Source organism: Sus scrofa, chromosome 4 (assembly GCF_054392235.1).
Source record: "Sus scrofa isolate SSC_HxYL_T2T_F1_AM1 chromosome 4, Sscrofa_HxYL_maternal_Yorkshire_Landrace_v2.0, whole genome shotgun sequence".
Classification (NCBI taxonomy): domain Eukaryota; kingdom Metazoa; phylum Chordata; class Mammalia; order Artiodactyla; family Suidae; genus Sus; species Sus scrofa.
The window spans coordinates 2,936,611-2,960,478 of NC_139386.1; the positions used below are offsets into that span (position 1 = coordinate 2,936,611).

The 23,868-nt window shown below is 50.0% G+C and overlaps 1 protein-coding gene across 50 annotated transcripts in view; it reads left to right on the forward strand.

The window, feature by feature from the left end:
• Positions 1-23,868, forward strand: part of PTK2 (protein tyrosine kinase 2) — a 240,104-nt gene that overhangs the window by 210,260 nt on the left and 5,976 nt on the right. For 15 of the 50 annotated variants that reach the window (XM_085020781.1, XM_085020785.1, XM_085020783.1 and 12 more), the window contains 4 exons: positions 2,010-2,141; positions 13,652-13,714; positions 20,429-20,468; positions 20,771-20,877. In XM_085020781.1, the coding sequence (XP_084876907.1) occupies positions 2,010-2,141; positions 13,652-13,714; positions 20,429-20,468; positions 20,771-20,877 (342 nt within the window). 50 annotated transcript variants of the gene reach the window in all.

The following is a 23,868-nucleotide window of genomic DNA, read 5'->3' on the forward strand; positions in this document are numbered from 1 at the left end:
CTGCCCCCCCACCCCCCGTAGCACCTGATGCGTCGGGAAACAATACTGATGCCATATTCCCTCTTCCTGCTGGTGGAGGGCAAAGCGCATAAGGAGATGCCTCTTTTCTTTCTGCCTTGAAGCTTTTCTCCATGTCCAGCTGAATGTTTTTTCTCTGCCTTAGTCATCATTGTCAGACCCCGAAGGCAAGCCTTCTCCCCCCACCAGCCCTCGTCACTAGAGGACAGACGTTTGAGGGTTTTGTTTGTTCTGTTGGCGGAGTAGTGAGTTGGGCGGGAAAGGGACTTCTAGAACTGCGCGGGGCTTAGCCATGTTCACGGCCTCCTGTCGCTTGTACACCCAGGGATGGTCTGCTCTCAGCATCGCAGTAAGTGCAGGAGTGCAAAGGACAGCGCTTCTGGTTTCCTGGTGTATGCTTGCCTTCGCTGTCTAAGGAAGCCATGACAGATGCCCTTTCTTGAGGCTGTAACTGAGGGTCCGTTTCCTTCCTTTTCCAGCTTCTAGAGGCACCTAAGTTCCCTGGCTTTTGACCCCTTCCACCATCTTCCAAGGCAAAGCATCTCTCTGTTCGTCGGCCTTTCTCTCCCCTCTGCTTCCCTTGTGCCTTTTCAGGGACCCCTATGATCACACGGGGCCCACTCGGGTAATCCAAGGTCATCCCCCATCTCAAGATTCCTCCTTTGTAGTCACAGAGCCCCTTTGCCACATGAGGTGCCCCGTCACAGGCTCCAGCCCCGGGACGTGGACATCTTTGAGGGACAGTTAGGTATTCTGCTGCCCCGCGATTCTCTGCAGTCTTAGTTACTTCCTTTCACGTGCAACCAGACCGTGCAGAAGTCACATTGTGTCAGAACGTGACCCCGCCGCTTCACTCGTCCGCAGGTCTCTGGCTACCCGGGTCCTCATGGAGTCGCAGCCATGGCTGGCAGCATCTACCCAGGTCAGGCGTCTCTTTTGGACCAGACAGATTCATGGAGTCAGAGACCACAGGAGATGTCAGTGTGGCAGCCCAGCGTGGAGGTAAATTGCACGTTCCTGGGCTTCAGTTCGTTAACTGGTGAGGCTTTTGCCCAAGGTACCTTCTATTTCTAAATCCTAAAATTTCTCAAATTAGATGACCTAATTCCAAGATCAGGATACTCCATCTGCTCGAATGCTCTCTGGTTCTGTGAATCTTTTTACTAAAAGGAGAGATGCTGCCATCATTAGCCTGCCCACTGGAAAAGCAGAGCCCTCCGTGAGGCCAGGGAACAAATAGAGCCGTCGGTCTCTGGACCGTGTGAATTTTTACTAAATTTTCTTGGTAAAGCCAAGAACCGCTCCTGTACTATTAAAAATCCTTTCTTTGAGTCCCAAACCGTCTGTAGCTGTCTGCTCTTCCTGCTCTTTCCTTGGCGTGAACACACCCGTCCTCCAGAATGTGTGTGTGTCGGGATGACTCCTCCCCCGTTCCCTCTACCCCCAGACCGTTGCCGCGTTCTCGCTGTGACTAGTGATGCGTTCTTTGTGCATATCTTGCTTCAGTTACTTCTTTAGACTAGATTCCTACACATCTACTATCACATACTTCTTTCTCTTCTCCTTCTTAGGGCCGTACCCACGGTATATGGAAGTGTCTGGGCCAAGGGTCAAATCAGAGCTGCAGCTGCCGGCCTACACCACAGCAGCCTAGGATCCAAGCCACATCTATGACCTACACCGAAGCTCAAGGCAGTACCCGATCCTTAACCCGCTGCGCGAAGCCAGGGTTCAAACCCACATCCTCAGGGATACCACTTGGGTTCTTCACCCACGGAGCCACAACCGGAACACCTCTAACACTGTATACTTTTTTACGATGTTTCACACGTGTTAACGTGTAACCTCCAGAAAGGGTGTCCCCATAAGCAGAGTATAAGACACCCTATTTCCACCACCCTTGCTGTTTTGCTTAGTTGTTTGGAAAGACACACAGAAAAAAGTACGAGTGTCACGAATAGACTTCTGAGAGTGGATCTGACCTCCTGTAGGACTCCACAGCCCTGGACCTGCGCGGCCTCGGGCAGGTGTTGCCCGCCCACCTGATGGAAGAGCGGCTGATCCGGCAGCAGCAGGAGATGGAGGAAGATCAGCGCTGGCTGGAGAAGGAGGAGAGGTTTCTGGTAACTGAGTCTCAGCCCTGCTCGGGTCTGCTGCTTATCCTGCGGAGGGTGCAGAGTCCCTCTTTTCCAAAGCAGGAGAGCTTCTTTTACGTCTGCTCCCTGAAGCTTTCGCAACAGCGGGCATTTGCTTTTCTCGAATTACTTTTTCAGGATGCACTTCTAGAATGTTAGTAGTGGCACCGCGGGCTCAGCGGCATGACTGTCGCTGTGGTTGTACGTTACTGCCGCATTTAAGCAGAGATGGCTCCTGGTGTCAGCTTGCATGCTAAGTAGGAGGACGTGTGAGCCAACAGCCAAGGGTCCCGGACTTGCCTCCCTGGGGCCCCTTTTCTTCGTGGTCTGAGAGATGCAGACCTCCTCCCTCAGGAGTCCCTGGGGACAGAGGAGTGTGACAGAGTGGTCTCTGTGTGTCACGTAACGCCCGGTCCTTTGGTCCCAGCCTCCGCCCACTGCGCCGTCACCCTACACTGCGGTTTCAGCCTTGCTGGGGTAGCCTGAGGGAAGGACGGCTGGACAGAGCCAGGACTCCCAGTGCTTCCACAAAATCCGGGCCTCGGTGCTGCAGAGCTGGCCCCTTGCGGTGATCTGTTAACACCCCCGAGGCTGACTCGGTCCCCCTCCGTGCTGAGGGGCACAGCCCTGTCCTTAGATCTCCAGGAGCCCTACAGACACACACACAGTAAAATCAGCGCCCAAGTGCCCGTCCCCTGTGATGCTGACTTCATTCTTCACACGGGGCTTTCTTTCCGAAAACTGCAGTTTGAAGTTCAGCAGAGCGAGCGGCGGCACACGGCTTGGCAGAGCCCCTTCTCCCCAGCAGGGGGGCCGCTGCCCTCGCAGCGGGGGTGTCGGGCTGGCCCCAGCAGGCCCACCAGCGCAGCGCGGGAGCCTGGGCGCCGGTCACACAGGCGGGAACACTGGCTCGCCTTTCCGTTGTTGTTAATTTAGGCCTTCAGACACCACGCTCACTCCACACTTTTTTAACTGCCCGGTGGGGCTGAGGCACCCACCCTTGTCACAGCGAAACGGTTAAGATAATGCATAATACTTAGCGGTGTCTGTCACTGTCCTACGTGAGTCTTTGTTTTTTGGCCATGCCCGGAGCATGAGGAAGTTCCTGGGCCGGGGATCAAACCCAAGCCGCGATGGTAGCAGCACGGGATCCACCAGAGAACTCCTGAAACTTTGAGGGGTTCTGTGTACTTCACTGTTTTTTCCCTCAGAAAGTTTTATCGTATGACGCACATGCCGCGTATCATGCGATATTCCAGTAGCATCTCGCCGTAGAAGCACTGACACGCCTGCGCACGTTCGGCGCTTCTCTCGCGGTGCAGCAGGTTAGGATCCAGCATTGTCGCTGCTATGGTGCAGGATAGATCCCTGGCCCGTGAGCTTCTGCATGCTGTGGGCAGGTGTAAAGACAGCCCTCACGTCAAGTCAGGTCAGGTGCTGCCACAGAGTTAGTTAGAGTCCTTCAAATTTGAAAAAACAAACTTAGCAGTCTTTTGTACTTTTTAGACTTTGGAAAAGAGGATAGTGGCATATGACCGGATCCTTTCTTATCATCGTTTTGGAGATGGGGGGGTTGCCCGAGACAACCCAGATAGTGTGGCGCAGAGCCAGGGTCCTCTCCGGGCAGCTTGGCACATAGCACTTGGTAGCTGCTCTGCTGCCTGCAGACCTGCAACAAGACATGTGAAATGCGTCTAGGCACCGTGAATTTACAAAGTTTCATAGTATCAAAATTAAGTGGAGTTCCCACTGTGGCACAGCAAGTTAAAAGATCCTGCATGGCTACGTCTTCAGCGTACGTTGTAGCTGCAATTTGGATTCAGTCCTGGCCCAAGAACCTCCATATTGCTGCGGGTGCAGCCATAAAATTAAAAAACAAAAGTCTAAGTTATTAAAATTAAAGTATGGAGTCCCCACTGTGGTTCAGTGGTTTAAGAACCTGACTAGTATCCATAAGGATGTGGGTTCAATCCCTGGCCCCACTCAGTGGGTTAAGGATCCAGTGTTACCGTGAGATGCAGTGTAGATTGCAGACATGGCTCAGATCTGCTGTAGCTGAAGCTGTGGCATACTGGCAGCAGCAGATTCAGCTCGGATTTGACCCTGAGCCTGGGAACTTCCATAGGCTTCAGGTGCAGCCCTAAAAATGAATGAATGAATGAATGAGTAATAAGTAAATCTACCAACTTCCTATTTTTAAGAAGTAGGGTATATCTTGAGATTATAAGGCAAAGCTGCAAAAAGTGGTTACTATTGACTAATCTGAGTGAATCCCTTGAGATACTGATCCAGTTCCGAGAATACAACTGCTATTCCCTAGCCCTACATTTTAAATGTTTTGTCCACATAGCCTTTTTCCCATGTTAATTTGTATTTTAAACAGTAAATGTTTCCGGCTGTCCAAACTCAAGTTCAGATATTTGAGCACTGTGTAGGATCGCAGCTGAGAATGGGGAAAGGCCGTGGAGTCGGGATGGCCTTGGAGCCCAGGCCAGGAGATTGCCTGGAACTGGCAAGGCAGACAGGCTCGGGATATTGGCCCGGCCTCAGGCTGTGCTCTCCGAACTGGCCTGGGATGTGAGCAGAGCTATGGCAATGAGGGCATGAGCTCTGGCTCCAGCCCCCGAGTGATCTCCGGGGTTCTGAACCACGGGCTCGGGACTGCGGGCTCGTCAGCTGCCTTTCACTGAGGGCGTTTACAGCCAGGGGACTGCCCGGAGTGTGCGGATGGTGGGTGCTGATGAATGCAGAGGCTCCCAGAACCCACTCTCCATGCGCAGACCATTGCCGTCACTCCGTAGCCGCCCAGTCATGTTCAAAGCCACTGATGAAGTCGTGCAAACCCTCTCCTGGGCTGCCGTGTCACAGAACAGCCCCAGTGGGCACGGCTTCTGGCGCAGAAGGACGTTCCTGTGGTCTGTTCCTGACCCTTTTACTTCCCGCACTTGGCTCTTCTTTTGTCACTGACATAATGGTGTCTCGTGTGGGTTGTTTGGTTTTTTTAAATGGCTGCCCCTGAGGCCTATGGAGTTTCCCAGGCTAGGGGTCAAATCGGACACACAGTCACAGCGACGCAGGATCCAAGCTGCATGTGCGACCTACACCACAGCTCACGGCAATGCCGCATCCTTAACCCACTGAGCGAGGCCAGGGATCAAACCTGCATCCTCATGGATCCTAGTTGGATTCGTTTCCCCTGCAACACGATGGGAACTCTGGTGTCTCGTTTTCACGGAACATTTTAGTCATTATTTCTTGTGTGTGTATGCAGTTGATTTTTAGGAATTAATCTAGTATATTCCAATATGTATCACATGAAATCTTTTTGTCTCGTTTCCTTGGGTTTTCTGAATGCACAGCTATCACTTTTTAAAAAAAGTTTTCTTTATTTATTTTCAATATTTGTCATGTATCTTATATGTTGCTCCTGAGGCATCTCTTGCCATCTTCTTTAAAATAGAGCCTTGCCTGCTTTTCTGTTATTTTTAAAGATAAAGTCTGTGATAGTTTTCTCCGTTAAGTATCATGTTGGCTCTGTATTTAAAAGATTAGTTTTTAAAACCTTTTAAAAGAGTTAATGTGATGCCTTGTATGAAGCGTTTCGTTTGGTTTTATGCTAGAACCGCGTTCCGGAAATGAGTCCTCACTTAAGTCACAGGGGACCATCCTTTTAAGGTCATGGTGTATTTTGTTTGTGATTTCTGTTAGAATTTCCTGTGGTTGTTCATAAGCTGGAATGATTTCTTGTCTTTATGAATGGTTTCAAGATGCAGTTTTTTGGTGTCATGAGATAAACTGAATAATCCCCACCCCATCCGATTTGGGTATTTGTTAGGTAGGTGGTAAGCCTGGGCACCAGCAAGCACTCAGGACAGGGGCCTGCTCCAGCGGGAGTCATTGAAGTCCCCTCCGAGCTGGGTTTCATGCCACAACTGTGGGGATTCTTCTGAAACTCAGATCTAGTCCTGTCATTCTTGGACTTAAAATCTGCCAGTGACCACCACAGGGTGACTGCCCAGGGTCCTCCATCCTTCCTCTGCTCATGGTCCAGCCCTCCTAGGTCAGCCCCAGATTGTGACAGGAGACAGGGCACGGGGGAGGCTCACCTGCCAGAATACCTTGAGATGGCTCCCAGTCTAGGACGCGTGTAATAGATGAGGGGAGAGGCCGCCGTTAGCCCCTTTGCAAGGGATTCTGCCAAGAAGCATGGTGGGCGTCTCGGAGCTGGACATCCTGGCATTGGATCTACTTGTGGTCAGCAAACCTTGCTCGGTCCTGCTCTGGCCCGAGCTCCCTGGAGTGGATGACTTCAGCGGCTGGCTGAGGCAGCGCGCGCCTCCCGGCAGGCAGGCAGCCGCATAGGCCGGGTGTGTCCTAGGGCAGGCTTCTCAAGCTCTCGCTGCAGGAACACCCACCTCTGCTTGGTTTCTAACCACGGTAGACCTGACCCTCTCATAAAATAAAAAAGCCATTCCTAGAAAAGGGAAACGTTCAAAAGACAGACAAACTGTAAGCCAGAGTTTTTATTAGAGCTCCGACAGACCTAACGATTGCCATTTCAGATGGGTCTAGAAGTTTCTAAAGATGCTCCTCTTCTGTTTGTCTCCTCATGACCCGGTAGCAGCAGGTCATCCCGGACCCGTCCTGGTCCTCAGACGGTGCTGGGAGCGGCCTGCGCCCTGGCGGAAGCGTTGTGTCTTATTTGAAAAATCAACTCTGAAGTCGCTTTGTCAGTCACGATGCCCAGATTTCTTCCCAACAGACCAGGGTGACGGGCTGTTTAGGACGCCGCCTGTCTTAGGTTTTACGTCCCCGTGTTGCTCCTCACAGCCCTGCCTCTGCTGAGCCCTTGCAGTGTCAGGCGTCCTCCCACGCATCCCTGGTGCAGGGCCCTGCATCTCAGAGGCCAGTCCCACCCTGGTCACACAGCCCTGACCACAGCCTGCAGCTGTGTGCTGCATCCCACTCCCTTCTCTGACCTCGGGCAGCCCAAGGTCTTTCTGCGATGGCTCTGTGCTTCCACGACTGTACGAGCTGTCCTGCAGGCTGGCCAGAGTACCAGCAGCCCTGCATGGGAGGACTTTGTTTCCTGCTGGGCTGCTTAAAGAGAGTAACTTTGTTACTTGTTTATTTTTATGACTGTGAGCACAGTAATTTTCTAGTGCAGCACTGGGCTGAAGACAGGGTTTTACTTTTACAAGGAGAAAGTTTCGAGTCTATAAAGCCTACTTTGTGCTCTGAGAAGGGAAATGAAGATTCGAGCTGCCTTCCCTCCGTAGCAGAGCGGGTCCCTGGGAACGCCCAGGTGGGATCAAAGAGCTGTGGGAAGGCACTGCCGGGCCTGACTCCGCTGGGCAGGCCCCATCCCTCCCTTGCCTCTTTCATGTTCCAGACTCGAAGACAGTATGGCACACAAGGAAAGGAGTTTGGTTGAAAGCCTTCAATTTGAAGTTTTCCAGAGTGATAACCCCATGGGGCTAGAGACCAAGCCTGCGCTGCTGGTCTCTGTGACCCCAGCGCTGAAAGCAGCGCCACCTGGGAGGATGGAATGCACATGCCCCCGCAGAGAGGATGCTCACGGCATCCTGCGGTGCCAGGAATGGAGGACCGCCCGCCCCCTAGCGTCAGAATGAGTGACACTCAGCGCGGGAATGTCGGGACAACAGTAAAAGTGAGCAGACTGCACCCGGCCACAGGGGAGCCCTGAGACGGTGTTCACAGGAGAGGCGCTTCCTCCGTGACCCCTTGGTACGCTCTTCCGAAACGCTCGGTTGGGCTGGAAGTCAGAGGAATGGTCCCTTTGGTGAGTTGGAGGCAGGCCCCACCCGGGCAGGGACAGCAGGAGCCGGGTATCTGCCCTGGGTCTTGGTCCGGGCGGTGTGTCGGGCAGATGACGTGCATGAGGAGATGTGTTGGCCTTTACACTTGAGACCTGTGGGCTCTGTTGTATGTACATCATGCCTAAGTTTTTAAAAGAGAAAACATACATATCTGATGGGAAAGTATTCAGGGAGGCGGAGACACTTTACGTCTGTGATCTTTCTGTGAGACTTTAAATAGAAATTGCTTCGCTTTTGTCTTTAATATCCCCGGCTTCGGATGGAGGCTGCTTTCTTTTGAAGTGTAATTGGCTTGCGCCGTTGTATGGGTCTTAGGCGAACACCACAGTGATTCGCAATTTCTCCCTGTTACAAAATGATCAGCAGTGGGAGTGCCGTTGCCACCTGTCACCGTGCAGAGCTTTTACGGCGCCACGCTCTGTATCCCCACACTGTACATGGCGTCTCGCTGACGTCTTTATCTTGGAACTGGGAGCGCGCGCCTCTTAACGGCCCTCACTGTCTCGCTCGCCCTCCCACCCTCCTCCCCTCTGGCCCCCTCTAGTTCTCTGTATCTCTGAGTCTGTTTCTCTTTTGCTATGTTTGTTCATTTGAGGTTTCTGTGTTGTTTTTTTTTTCTTTAGATTCTGCATATTGCGTATAAGTGAAATCATTCAGTATTTATCTTTCTCCCTCTGACTCATTTCACTTAGCATAATACCCTCTATGTTGTTGCAAATGTCAAGATTTCATACTTTTTATGGCTGAGTAATATTCTACTGGACATACACACACACACCCACCCCACATGTTCTTTATCCATTCACTTATAAGTGGACATTTAAGTTGCTTCCGTTATCTTGACAGTTGTAAATAATGCCACAGCAAACGTAGGAGTACATATATCTTTTCAAATTAGTCTTTTGCTTTTCTTTAGAAAAATCCTCAGAATTGGAGTTACTAGATCATACAGTAACTTTGTTATGTTTTTAATTTTCCAGGAGTTTCTACTGTGCTTTTGATCTGCGTTTCCCTGTTGCTTGGTGATGTTGAGCATCTTTTCATGTGCCTGTTGGCCATCTGCATGTTTTCTTTGGAAAAATGTCTTTTCATGTCCTCTGCCCCTTTTTTAATCAAGTTGTTTGGGTTTTTTGTTTGTTTGTTTGTTTTGTGTGTGTGTTTTTAATGTTAAGTTGAATGAATTCTTTGAATATTTTGGATATTAACCCCTTTCATATATATAATTTGCAAATGTCTTCTCCCAGTCAGTAGGCAGCTGTTTTGTTTTGTTGATAGATTCTTTCACTGTGCAAAAGCATTTAAGTTTAATTAAGTTCTGTTTGTTTATATTTGCTTTTATTTCTTTTGTTTTAAGAGACAGATCAAAAAAGTATTGCTGCAGTTTACATCAGTGAGAGTTCTGCCCATGTTCTTCTCAAGGACTTTTTTGGTTTCTGGTCTTACATTCAGGTCTTTAACCCATTTTGAGTTTATTTTTGTATATGGTGTTAGGAAATGTTCTGGTTTCATGTTTTTACATGTAGCTGTCCAGTTTTCCCAGCATCATTTATTGAAGAGATTGTCTTTTCTTCATTATGTCGTCTTACCTCCTTTGTCATAGATTAACTGACCATACATGCATAGATTTATTTCCAGGCTCTCTATTCTGTTCCACTGATCTATGTGTCTGTTTTGTACCAGTGTCATACTGTTTTGATTACTGTAGCTTTGTAGTATAGTTTGAGGTCAGGGCTCGTGATAGCTCTAGCTCTATTCTTTCTCAAGATAGTTTCAGCTATTTAGGGTCTTTTGTGTTTCCATACAAATTTTAAGATTTTTTTGTTCTAGTTCTACAAAAAAAATGCTATTAGTATTTTGACAAGGAGTGCATGGAATCTATAGATTGCCTTGGGTAGTGTGGGGGCGGGGCTTGTTTTTGTTTTTGGTCTTTTTAGGGCTGTACCCATATGGAAGTCCCAGGCTCAGGGTTGAATCAGAGCTTCAGCTACTGGCCTACAGCACAGCCACAGCAACACCAGATCCGAGCTGCATCCATGACCTATGCTGTAGCTTTCAGCAATACCAGATCCTCAACCCACTGAGCAAGGCCAGGGATCAAACCCACATCCTCATGGATACCAGTTGGGTTCTTAACCCACTGAACCACAATGGGAACTCCCTAATTCTCTGTGTTTATTTCTTTTTTTTTCTTTTTCTTTTTTTTTTTTTTTTTTTTTGGTCTTTTTGCCATTTCTTGGGCCGCTCCCGCAGCATATGGAGGTTCTCAGGCTAGGGGTCGAATCGGAGCTGTAGCTGCTGGTCTACGCCAAAGCCACAGCAACTCGGGATCTGAGCCATGTCTGCAACCTACACCACAGTTCACAGCAACACTGGATCTTTAACCCACTGAGCAAGGGCAGGGATCAAACCCACAACCTCATGGTTCCTAGTTGGATTCGTTAACCACTGAGCCATGACAAGAACTCCCTCTGTGTTTATTTCTATGTGTTAGTTAGGTTAATTACATTTTTTGATCTTGGAGATGTGCGCTTAAGAGACACCCTTTGGGACCAGCAGCACCCTCCCATTTGGTCACCAGCTGTATACCTTTGTCCCATGTGTGGGTGGTGTAGGTCCTTCTGTGTGGTGGGGCCAAGGACCATGGGCACACTGAGCTGTGACTAGCCCCAGCCCTTGCCTTGTTCAGTGGCTGCCAGCCCTAGGAGGTGGCCAGGGCCTGGCACAGGTGGCTGTGGGTCCCACGGGGGCATGGGGCGAGGCCAGGCCACTGTGTGACCTGGCTGGGGGACCCAGGAGGGCTAGAGATCTAGAATATTCTATGAGCGGAACACAGAAGAGTTTAGCTTCACCCAGTAGCAGAAACAGTAATAGAATCTCCTTTTTTGACAGGCTGTCTTTGGCTCGATTGCGCTTTAATTCCCCACATGGCACTTTTTTTCCAATAGGCCGTGTTCTCTATATGAGGAAAAAGCTTGAAATTTCCATTCAGAGAACACAAGCAGACTTTATATCAATAGGCCTTTCTCCATTAAGATTGAATTTCTTTCTTTAGAAAAGTGTAGCATTGGAGAATCATTGTGCAAAAGGAAAAACAAGTGATTTCATGTATTTTATATGGAAATAAAAATAGATGACTCATGTAAATACCTGAGACCTAGCGCCTTACTCTCTAAGCAGACAGTAATCGTGGCTGCTTTTGTTTACGTGAGGTTTTCTGCACATAGAAGGTACTCACTAAAAATTTGTTGCCTGGAATCCCCATTGTGGCTCAGTGGGTTAAGAATCCCTGGGTCCCAAAGAGTGTCTCTTAAGCCCACGTCTCCAAGATCAAAAACGTAACTGGCCTAACAAATACATAGAAATAAACACAGAGAATTAGGGGGTTCCCAGTGTTGCTCAGTGGGTTAAGAAGCCGACTTGTGTCCGTGAAGACGTGGGTTTGATCCCTGGCCTCACACAGTGGGTTAAGGATCCTGCGTGGCTGTGGCTGTGGTGTAGGCCGGCAGCTACAGCTCTGATGGGACCTCTAGCCCGGGAACCTCCACATGCTGCAGGTGAATATGGAAGAAAAAAAAAGAAAAAAATGTGTTGCCTAACTGAGTCCACCTTATATCGCCTCAAACACCCAGTTCTGCCTTTCCAAGCGTCACGTCCTCCTCTAGAAAATCTCTTTTCTCCTTTGCATTTTTGTTAATGCATTCCTTCAGCAGATATTTCCTAAGTGACTCCGATGTGCACATTACAGTGCCAAGCATGTATTCACGCCTCCTAATGACCGTATGACCTCCGTATTATTCTGCCCATTTCGCAGGTGAGGAAACGGGTAGGAGAGGTTAAGTCCCTTGTCCAAAGCAGCTGAGCATCTGCCCAGTGAGAAGAAACAGATGTTCTGCTGTTTACGGAAGGAGGGGAGCAAATTACAGCAACGTGTGGTATTTGTTTCCCGCGTGGCCAAGGGTTGTAAGTGCAGTCCAGTGACACAGCGAGGGAGACGCGTACCTCGATGACAGAGGCGTAATCGGGACACCACAAGCAGCTTGGCATCTTATGTGCTGGGTCTTTCACATGTCAAACCCTCTGACTTAGTAACTCCATGCTTGGAAGTCTGTCCCAGGGACCTAATCTGGGGTTTCGTCAAAGACGTGTCCACAAGGGTGTTCACCCACAGTCTCTCCACCCGATCGAAACTCTGAAAATGGCCCAGATGTTCAGCAAAGAGCAGGAAAACTGTGCCTTTGAGTCGTGTGACACTTGCGTGACACTGAGTTAATACGGTCACTGCCCCGTCTTAGAGGTGAGGAAAGTGAGGCTCAGGTCACACAGCCTGAAAGGATTGGCGCCTGATCGGAACCCTGGTGGTGGTGCCAGTGTCACGCACTGGAACGTTGTGCAGTGTTTGGATGTTTTTATCAGTTTCTACGAGGTAATGTTATGTGAGGTTGCGAAATGATATGACACGGTTTCCCTGTTGAAAACATACATTTAAAAGAAGGGGGAGTTCCCGTCGTGGCGCAGTGGTTCCCGAATCCAACTAGGAACCAAGAGGTGGCGGGTTCGATCCCTGCCCTTGCTCAGTGTATTAAGGATCCGGCGTTGCCGTGAGCTGTGGTGTAGGTTGCAGACGCGGCTCGGATCCTACGTTGCTGTGGCTCTGGCGTAGGCCGGTGGCTACAGCTCCGATTCGACCCCTAGCCTGGGAACCTCCATATGCTGTGAGAGTGGCCCAAGAAATGGCAAAAAGACAAAAATAAACAAATAAATAAATAAAAAGGGAGGAGCAAAGCTCATTGCCACACCCCTCCCCTCCCCCGCAGGCGCTGGTGGGCTGTGTCATCAGCGCCAGGCCCTCCTCGGGTGTAGAAGGTACAGAATGGACTCGGCATCAGGGTGCCCTGTGTCTGTCAAGGGCAGTCGCTAGTGCATGATCTCTGCTGGGCAGAGGATCTCCCTGTAGGACGGAGGACAGGCAGAGGCCACAACATGAGCGGTCAGCCTGCAGAGGACGAAAACGCACCCCGAGAACAGCTTTGGCCCTGTGTGTGGCAGGGAGGAGCAGGCGTCGGTGTGGCTGCCTGGGCGCTTCTGAAATCCATGCCACCATGGGGCAGTCTGGAGCCACCACAGTGTGGTGTTTTCATGAGGAGAAAAGCTGCCAAGCGCCACACCTGGGCGGCACGTGGCTTCCTTTGTTTATTCTCACATTATGAAACGTGCTTTCTTATTTATATCCAGTCTGGGTTTCCATGGGCTCGTGTTCTGGATGCATTGCTGGGGAAGAACTTGTAATCGGGCCATTCGCTGCTTTGGCGAGACAGCCAAGTACATCTAAGCCCTGTTCTGCCGGGAAGCAAGACGCTGGTGCCTTCTCCTGGGGTGGAGGTGTCCTCAGTGAGAGGTGGCACATCTCACGTGTCATGGGGGGCCAGGGCCCGCGTGCCAGCTCCCTTAGCGGCGCATATGTGCACAGGAAGGGCCTTTGCTGGCGCCGCTCATCTGGGTTTGTTACCCCTGGGCTTTGTGAATTTTCCCAAAACTAGGAAGCTTTCGACCCTTCTTATACAGAGGACAGTTGTGTCACAAAAGGCGGGAACAGCGCAGAAGTATGTCAGTGGTTCTCGAAGTAAAAATGAGACTGTTTGGTTTGTTTTGTTTCTTTAGAAACCTGACGTGCGGCTTTCTCGAGGCAGCATCGACAGGGAAGACGGAGGTCTTCAGGGCCCGGTAAGCAGCTGCCCGGGCTCCTCCGGGTCAGGACCATCCGTGTCCTGCGATACCTGCCTCGCCGGTTCCTCCGATAACTAAGCCCAGTGTTTTGGCCAAGGTTCTTAAAACTTGGGCTACACAGTCCAGCGTGCATATTCAGCTACAGAAGTTCCTACCCCATCACGACTAGAGTATTTTCAGTAGTGGGCTGAACTCTCTGTCCCCTAAAGAAATATGTGCACATGCTAACTGTTGCTGCAACACGCTGTCATCTGCTAAGTTTTTATGCTTTCGTTTCATGTTTTTCAAAAGTTTCCACAGTCACACAGAAAATTTGTTCAAGCAGGACTTTTCTTTTCTTCTGGGTGTTGTGGGGGAAAGTACCTGAAATTCTGTTTGGAGAGCAAGCTTAGGAGTTCCCGTCGTGGCACAGTGGAAATGAGTCTGACTCGGAACCGTGAAGTGTCGGGTCCAATCCCTGGCCTCACTCAGTGGGTTAAGGAGCCATTGTTGGGCGTTGCCATGAGCTGTGGTATGGGTTGTGGACGTGGCTCAGATCTGGCGTTGCTGTGGTGTAGACTGGCAGCTGTGGCTCTGATTGGACCCTGGGAAACTCCATGTGCCACGAGTATAGCCATAAAAAGCAAAAAAAAAAAAAAAAGCTTATTATTATTCCAAATGTGTTTAAAGCCTACTAGAGATATTCCCTAGCAGGCTTTTGGGGAGAGTATAGTTAAAAATATTCTGTTAGTTGGAGTTCCCGTCGTGGCGCAGTGGTTAATGAATCTGACTAGGAACCATGAGGTTGCGGGTTCAGTCCCTGCCATTGCTCAGTGGGTTAAGGATCCGGCGTTGCCGTGAGCTGTGGTGTAGGTTGCAGACGTGGCTCGGATCCCGCGTTGCTGTGGCTCTGGCGTAGGCCGGTGGCTACAGCTCCGATTCGACCCCTAGCCTGGGAAGCTCCATGTGCCAAGGGAGCGGCCCAAAGAAATAGCAAAAAGACCAAAAAAAAAAAAAAAATTTCTGTTAGTAAGCACCTGGTTAAAATAAATGCAAATTTCTTTAAATACTTAAAAGAAATTCCTAATAAAAAAGAGAATCCTGCCCTCACCAGGTACTAGATTTAGGGAGCTAAATCTCCACCCCGGACGTCCCATGTGGCTTACAACATAACTCCTTCGCGTTGCTTCTGCAGTGGCTCGACCCCTGGCCTGGGAACTTCCATATGCCAGAGGTGCAGTCACTTGTTTTAAAAAAAAAAAAAAAAAAAAGCTAAAAAACTCCACCCCAATAAGGTTTCTGTCTGGGTAGAAAGAAACCATTTTACTCCTAGACACACACACACACACACACACACACGAGAGCTTGTTGTCATCTGGCTCCAAGACGCATAGCTTTCCTTAACCTGTGCAATACAATACAGCTGCCCCCAAGATCTGCCCCTTGAAGGTGTGTTCTGTCGCCAGCACATGAAGGTCTGGCATCTCCCAGCAGATGAGCACGCACAGTGAGCCCTGCAGACAGGCTGTTGGGCCCCCCGAGACCACCCGTGCCGCCACGCTGCTCCCCATCTGACACCGCCGCATGTGCTGCTCCTTCCTCATTTGGAAAGATGACAAGATGACATGCAGCGATAAGCAGTTTCTCTAAGATCAGGGCCAAGACAAGGATGCCAACTCCTGTCACTTTTATTCATCGTGGTTTTGGAAGTCCTAGCCACAGCAATAAGACAACAAAAAGAAAAGAAATCCAAGTTGGAAAGGAAGAAGTAGAACTGTCACTGTTTGCAGATGACATGCTACCACTATACATAGAAAATCCTAAAGATGCCACCAGAAGACCACTAAAGCTCATTGATGAGATCAGTGAAGTTGCAGGATGCAAAATGAATATGCCGCAATCTGTTGCCTGACTGTACACCAAGAATGAACTATTAGGGAACTTAAGGAAACAATCTCCATTACCACGGCATGCGAAAGAGTGAGATACCTGGGAATAAACCTACTTAAATACTGATGAAAGGAATTGAAGACGGTGCCAACCGATAGAACGATACACGATGTTCTTGGATTAGAAGAAGTAATGTTGTTAAATATGACCTTCCTTCCCAAGGTAATCTGCAGATTCCACGCAGTTTCTATCAAAATACTGATTGCGGAGCTCCCGTCGTGGCTCAGTGGTTAACAAATCCGACTAGGAACCGTGAGGTTGCGGGTTCGATTCCTGGCCTCGCTCAGCGGGTTAAGGATCCGGCGTTGCCGTGAAGTGGTGTAGGTTGCAGATGCGGCTCGGATCTCACGTTTCTGAGGCTCTGGCCTCACGTTTCTGAGGCTCTGGCGTAGGCCAGTGGCTACAGCTCTGATTGGACCCTTAGCCTGGGAACCTCCATATGTCGCGGGAGTGACCCAAGAAATGGCAAAAAGACAAAAAAAAAAAAAATACTAATTGCATTTTTTATAGAACTAGCATAAATAATTTTTTTTTTTGTCTTTTTGTCCTTTTTAGGGCCGCAGCCGCGGCATATGGAGGTTCCCAGGCTAGGGGTTCAGTCGGAGCTGTAGCCACTGGCCTACACCACAGCCACAGCAGCGCAGGATCAGAGCCACGTCTGCAGTCTATACCACAGCTCACAGCAACGCCGGATCCTTAACCCGCTGAGGGAGGCCAGGGATCGAACCCGCAACCTTATGGTTTCTCGTCAGATTCGTTAACCACTGAGCCACAACGGGAACTCCTAGCATTACTAATTTTAAAATTTGTATGAAACACAAATGGTCCTAAGTAGCTGAAACTCTTGAGAAAGAAGAACAGCTAGAGGAATCACGAGCCCTGACCTCAGACTTCACTACAAAGCTGCAGTCGTCAGAATAGCATGGTACTGGCATAAAAACAGACAGAGCTCAGTGGGACAGAATAGAGAGTAGGGAAATAAACCCATGCACATACGTTCAGTTACTCTGTGACAAAGGAGACAAAACAACGATCTAACAGAGAAAAGACAGTCTCTTCAGTAAGTGGTGCTGGGAAACTGAGCAGCACACGTAAAAGAATGAAATCAGAATGTTCCTAACACCACATACAAAATACACTTAGAATGATTTAAAGACCTAAGTATAAAACCAGAAACAGAAGGAAATTTTTTAAATTAAAAAAGGCGTAAATAGAAGACCAGAAACCATAAAATTCTTGAGAACATAGGCAGAACACTGTTTAATATAAATCCTAGCAATATTTTTTGATATGCCTCCTAAAGCAAAGGAAATAAAAGCATATATAAACAAATGGAACCTAATTAAACCTAAAAGCTTTTGTACAGCAAAGGAAACCATCCACAAAACGAAAAAACAACTTACTGAATAGGAGAAAATATTTGCAAGTGACATCACCAATATGGGATTAATATACAAAATATATAAACAGCTCCTACAACTCAACATCCAAAAAACAACCCGATGAGAAAATGAGCAGAAGATCTGAATGAACATTTTACCAAAGAGGACGTGCAGACGGCTAACAGATGCATGAAAAGATGCTCAAAATGGCCAGTCATCAGGACAGTGCAGATGAAACCACCGTGAGGTATCCCCTCACCCTGTCAGGATGGCTGTCGTCAGAAAGAACACAAACGGCAAATGTTAACGAGGATGTGGGGGAAAGGGAACCTTCCCACACTGCTGCTGGGAATGTACCGCGTACAGCCACGGCGGAAAACAGAACGGAGGTTTCTCAAAAGCTAAAACTGGAACTACCATGCGACCCAGCAGTTCCAAGCCTGTGTGTATATCTAAAAAACCAAAAACACTAATTTGAAAAGACACATGCTCCTCGGAGCTCATAGAAGAACTATTTAAAATAGGCGAGAAATGGAAGCAACACAGGTGTTCATCAACAGATGAATGGGTGAAGAAGACGTGGTATGGGGAGTTGCCGTCGTGGCTCAGCGGTTAAGAAACCCCACTAGCATCCATGAGGACTCAGGTTCCATCCCTGCCTCGCTCCGTGGGTTATGGATCTGGCGTTGCTGGGGCTGTGGTGTAGGCCGGCAGCTCCGATTGGACCCCTAGCCTGGGAACCTCCATGTGCTGTGGGTGCGGCCCTAAAAAAGACAAAAATAATAACAACAGCATAAAATTAGCAGTCGTCCTGAATTGCTAAGAGGAAAGAGTGAGGATAAACATGCAAGTGAACCCTATTCTAGGGACCAGCCGTTCTCATCACTGATGGCAGCGTTTGTTAGTGAGGAAAAGTCTCTGTTCTAGTATGTGGCACCCGTGACACAGCTGGAGCGAATGGACGAGACAGAAGGAGTACTCAGACACTGGGAAACAGACGCTGTGTGACAGCACCTGGGTGACAGAGCTTAGTCCTGATGGAGAAGGTGCCCAGGCCTCCAAGGTGCTGTGCTGAGTGCTTTTCTCCTGTCACCTCACTGAGCCCTTAGCACTCCTGGCACGTCAGGCTCCATGCCGTCCACACTGCACACATGCGTCAGCCGAGGGCCCAGGGTCACTGGTCACCGTGCGGGACAGCAGACAGTGCACTCGGCATGGGCAGGCACCAGCCTGGCTCCGGCCTCTCCTGCCCGGGGTCTCCTTTAGGTTATGGCGCTGATGGCACACGGACCGTTGCTGGCTTTTCGTCCTCTGTTCTTGCTAAGGTGCAGTTTGGCCCACTGCTCAGAGTGCTCCCACTTCACACTTTAGAAAATGGGTCCCAGTTTCCGGGAGAACCGTTTGGGTGGAAAGCAGTGTAGATTGCCGGCAGGTCTAAGCTGGTTCATAAACACTAGTCACTGCCTCATGGAAACTGATCCCGTCTCTGTGCATAAACAGTAAAAATAAAAACTATTTGGACTTGCAAAATAATATACAGGTTGGCAACATGTTCATTTTGTGACAGCCACCTCGTGGTGGGTCAGTGTCACTAGCCTCGTGTACAGGTGGGAAAAGCCTCGCCCCAAACGGGGCGGTGACTCCGCCAGGGCCAGCACTGGACGCCTGGCAGAACAGAGCCCGGCCGACCCCATGGCCTAGCCCCCTCTGCACGGGCCCTTTCCTGCCTGCCTTCCCAGCAGCATGCTGACTGCCCGGTGGGGGCGGGGGAGACTTTGTCGAATTGATCCAGAATGTTCTGAGACTAGGATTGTCTGGGTGATGTTCTTGTTCCCTGAGTGTCGTATCCTTTTGCCGCCGGGTCAGTGAGCACAGGACGGTGGCATGGCAGCGGTCCGTGTCTCTGTAAAGCTTCGGCCCCACCTCCCCCGTTCACTGCCCTCCCTCTGGCCGCGCTGGCCAGCTCGGTCCCTCACACTCAGGTTGCTCTCCTGGGCCCTCCATCCCCACGCTGCCCTCCTCCCAGTGTCTTCCTGGCTCTTGCACCTTAAGCTGGCTCAGGGCCGCATTCCAAGGCCGGCCCTTCCTACTTCAAGCTGCACTTTCCTCGCCTTCACCGCATCCTCCTCCTTTTCTCACCAGATGCAGCCCTTATACCGCCGTGGGAAGCACACTGTCCTGTACCTTTATTGCCTGTTACCTCTCCCTCCACTGCTCTGTCAGCTGCAAAAGAGTGGGCCTTGTTTTGTGCCTGGAACAGTGTGTGGAACAGAACCGGTGTTCACTCATTGTTAAACGAATAATTGATGGGGAAGGTGCTACCCAGAGTCAGTTGTTAAGGCGTCCCTGTTGTTCACACCGTCCTACTTGGAGGGTTTTGTGAGTCTTTAAAACCAGGCGTGTTCATGGCGTGTTGAAAGCAGCTGTGGTTCTGGAATAGGAGCAGGTGTCACTATGTGCTTCTCACAGGCCCGGTATTCCAGGGAAGTGGGTCTCTGCTCAGTAGAAAGTAAAGCACCTTAAAATATATGTATTTTTAACCAGTTTCTTATTTTAAAGTAAGCAAGGAAAGTTTCTTTTCAAAAGTAGAATATAAGAGTTCCCTGGTGGCTCAGCAGGTTAGGGATCCTGCATTGTCACTGCTGCAGCTTAGGTCTCTTCTGAGGTGCGGGTTTGATCCCCAGCCGTGGAACTTCTGCATGCTCTAAGTATGGTTAAAAAAAAAAAAAAAAAAGAAAAGAAAGAAAAGTAGAATATAGTTCTAAAAAGACTTCTTTTTGTCCCATTAGCCTTGGAAAGTTGTCTCGGTTGCACTTGTAGGCGTGACAGCCTAGAGGAGGACTGGTCTCTTCTCTCGTGTCCCTGGGGCAGAAATTCAGGGCTTCTGGTTTGGCTTCTTGGCCTGGCCTGTGCCGGTGGAAGGTGTCACAAAACGTCCCGACACACGGGGCTTCAGGTGACAGTGACAGCATAGGCACATGGAATGTCTGCACATCCCGGGGCTACAAAATCTCTGATCATCTTGTTTCTGACCGCCCCCTTCTTGTCATACGAGGGGGGGGTTTCCTGAGCCAAGGACACACATTTCACACTCCCGAGGGCGGACTGGAGACATCTGTGGCCATTTCTTTAAAGGAAATTAGGAGTTGGTATGACTCCCCTGGCCATGTTCCCTTGGAATCCCATGACCCCTTCTGGGACAGCCATCGTCCTGCACCCTCTTGGCGCCATTTGCTTATTAGCCTAACCGCCCCCCCCCCCCCCCCCCCGACCCAAGGCCAGAAGGCCGGCCCCTCCCCCATCCCGTCGGTCTTTGAACCCCGTTTAGCACCGATGGGGGGAGGTCATTACCTTTGTGCACCTGCTGCACTCACTGACCCAGCGTTTTCTTTTCCCACAGACTGGAAACCAACACATATATCAGCCTGTGGGCAAACCAGGTAAACAAGGCAATGGATCGCACGTCACAAAGTGTGTGTGTCTGGAGGGAGCGGGGTTTTGTTGTGTCTGTTGGCTTCGGAACACTTGGTGACTTGTAAACACATCTCCGTCTACAGGCCTTAGCAGGTGGGACACTTACTGAGCTTGGCCCGGGGCTAGAACGCTGGGAAGCAGGAAGCAGCGCGTTGCTGCAGGGCCCTCTCCGCAGGAGTCCATGTGTTTGGGAGTCCGTGTGTTTGGGAGCTGTTCCCATTCTCTTCCTTACCGTGCCTTGCTTGACGGGACTCCTCTCCTTTACCAGATCCTGCAGCTCCACCAAAGAAACCTCCACGTCCGGGAGCCCCCGGGCACCTCGCCAGCCTCGGCAGCCTCGGCAGCCCCGGGGACAGTTACAACGAGGGTGTCAAGGTGAGCACGGGAGCCTTCTGCTCAGGGTGACGACCTGCCACGTGCCGGGGGTGGGATTGGGTGGGTTCCAGATGCTCTCGGAGTCAGGATGAGCTTTACTGTAAAACTCTCTTTTCTGTATTTGTCTCATGTGATAGGTTCTAGGGCCTCAGTCCAATCCTGACTGTCTAAGTACGGTTTCCTTGTATCAGACAGAATGTTCCCTTGAAATAAAGGACTGGGGTGGCTTCTGGTTTTACAAGTGAGTCAGACCAGGGCGCCTGGGGTTAGTGAGACCTCCTTTGGCAGGCTCACTGCCCCCAAGGCGGCCCCCGTGACCCGGGGCGACTTCCATCCTTTCCCAGCTGTGGCCAGAAGTGGGTTTACGAAGCCGCATGTGCTGGGCCCGCGCCCTCCCTCCTCCGGGCCTGTGGAAGGGGAGGGCGCGCGACTTCCCTTTAGCTGGGTTATCTTTCAAAATACAGCCTCTTTCTCCATTCTGATACACTTTGTCTTCACATTTTAATGTCTAAAATTAAGGCGGTGTGTTGATTTAGTTGGCAGCATCTTTCTTCCTTCATCGTGGTGCATCTTAGGGTCAAGAACTGTGGTATCAGTTCAGATAAGCTCTGTTGGAGGCCCCGCTGTGACTCAGCAGTAGCAAAACCAACTAGTATCCACGAGGGCAAGGGTTCAGTTGCTGGCCCCACTCAGTGAGTTAAGGATCCGGCTGAGCTGCGGTGTAGGTCACAGATGTGGCTTGGATCCCACGTTGCTGTGGCTGTGGTGTAGGCCGGCAGCTACATCTCCGATTTGACCCCTAGCCTGCGAACTTCTGTATGCCTCGGGTGTAGCCCTAGAAAAATAAAATAAAAGTAGATCAGATATCAGCTTAGATTTCTGACCCTTATTCATTTTTTACATTTGGAATGACATATGAATAAATATAATTGGGAAATACCCTCGTTACAGGGTACTAAGCAAATAGAAATCTTTTTTTTTTTTTTTTTTTTTTGTCTTTTTGGGGTGGCACCCGTGGCCTATGGAAGTTTCCACGCTAGGAGTCCAACTGGAGCTGGAGCTGCCGGCCAACACCACAGTCACAGCAACACAGGATCTGAGCCGCATCTTCTACCCACAGCACAGCAACGCTGGATCCTTAACCCACTGAGTGAGGCCAGGGATCGAACCTGCGTCCTCATGGACACTAGTCAGGTTTGTTAACCATTGAGCCATGACCCCAAGCAAGTAGAAATCTTAACAGAGAGAGTATGCTTCTACTTAAGATACGTTCAGTAAACATGTTTTAACATTAGTATGAAGGATATGTCTCTCTTTCTTCATCACCCATCTGCCTGGCAGAGGTTCTCAAACCCGGCCGAAAAGCGCAGTACTCTTTTGGCACAGAAATGCTTGCCTTTAACTGGATATAATGGAGGTAATTCAGCCAAAGAATGTTTAGCCAGAAATGAGTCTCAGTTTCTCCTTGGTGGTATTCCATTTTGGTTCTAAATTATCTAGTCTTTAAAGACCCATTGAGTGGCTGGGATTGGCTGCCTCTCTGTGGGTGGTGGTGCGTCCTAACCGCCCGCCAAGGCGTCTCCCAGCGGTTGAGCTCTGGAAACGAGGGCCCCAGTTCTAGACGTCTCTCCAGATCAAACTGGTGCTCTGGGAGGTCACTGAGGATGGTCACCACGAGTGCCGTGGCGGTGCCCCCGTAGCACGAGCTGGGCACAGGCGTAGAACACACCCTCCCCCTCCCAGAGGCTGCGGCTGCTCTGGGCAGGCTCCGGCTGCAGCCGCCGGCGGGGAGCCGCGCTTTCTCGTTGAGGGCCTTGCGTGCTCCTGCCACGTTCAGCGCGGCTCACCCTCGCCCCCAGCACAGCAAGTGAATGCAGACGCGGCTTCTCTTGGAGTGTTGCCCGTAAAATAAGCTCCTTTCTAGTGCTCAGAAAAGACAGCGTGCAGGGCTGAACCTCAAAATTTAGGGTTCTGCTAAACTTCGATACCAAAGGGGATATACTCTTCAGATAATTGTAACAAGAGGGCAGGACATGTGTATTTCTCCCGGTTAACTTTGCCTGTTAAGTTACAGAAGCATAGCCTTGATTCATGCTGTAGAGGAAAAAAAAACATGAATAAAGCTTTTAAGTTTGAAGTAAAGGAACCCAACCATTAAGAACTGGTTCAAGGGAAGGGTTTTTCTTTTAGTTTGTTTTTGTTTTTAAAACAAGCTCCTGGAGTTCCCGTCGTGGCTCAGTGGTTGGCAAACCCGACCAGCATCCATGAGGACTTGGGTTCGATCCCTGGCCTCGCTTGGTGGGTTAAGGATCTGGTGTTGCCACAAGCGATTCGGCCCAGATCTCACGTTGCTGTGGCTGTGGTGTAGGCTGGCGGCTACAGCTCCGATTCAGCCCCTAGCCTGGGAACTTCCATATGCCGCAGGTTTGGCCCTAGAAGACAAAAAGACAAAAAAATTTAAAAATTTTAAAAATAACGATAATAAAATAAGCTCCTGATATCTTTAAATACAGCCCCAAGCCAGGCCGACCGAGTCGACCCATCTCCAAGGACGTTGGGGTTGGGGGCCAGGCCCGGGGAGTGGGGCGTGCAGTTTCTCCCAGATTGCTCAGAAATCCAGTGGCAGCAACCTGATGACAAGCGTAGATGAGCCTTCATTGTTTTTAAAGACCCTTATTTAATTCTTTGGACTCTTGCACGGCCACCAGATTGTCACTCTCGGGCTTTGCATGTTGTTTTCCTCATTTATTCGTGAATACGAGCTTGGTGCATGGCAGACCCCGGCTCAATCCGCGAGTGCCCTGGACGGACAGCACAGCGGCTCCGCTTCGATGGCCAGTGAACTGAGCCAGCAGGCAACGCTTGCTCCTCTTATTCTGCTTGTGTGTTTTTATGGGGGTTTTGTCTGCTGCCTTTATTAATACTGTGTTTCTTTTTTCCTTCTCTCTGATAAATCTCTTTAACTTGTCCTCACCTTCCGTTGGACAATAG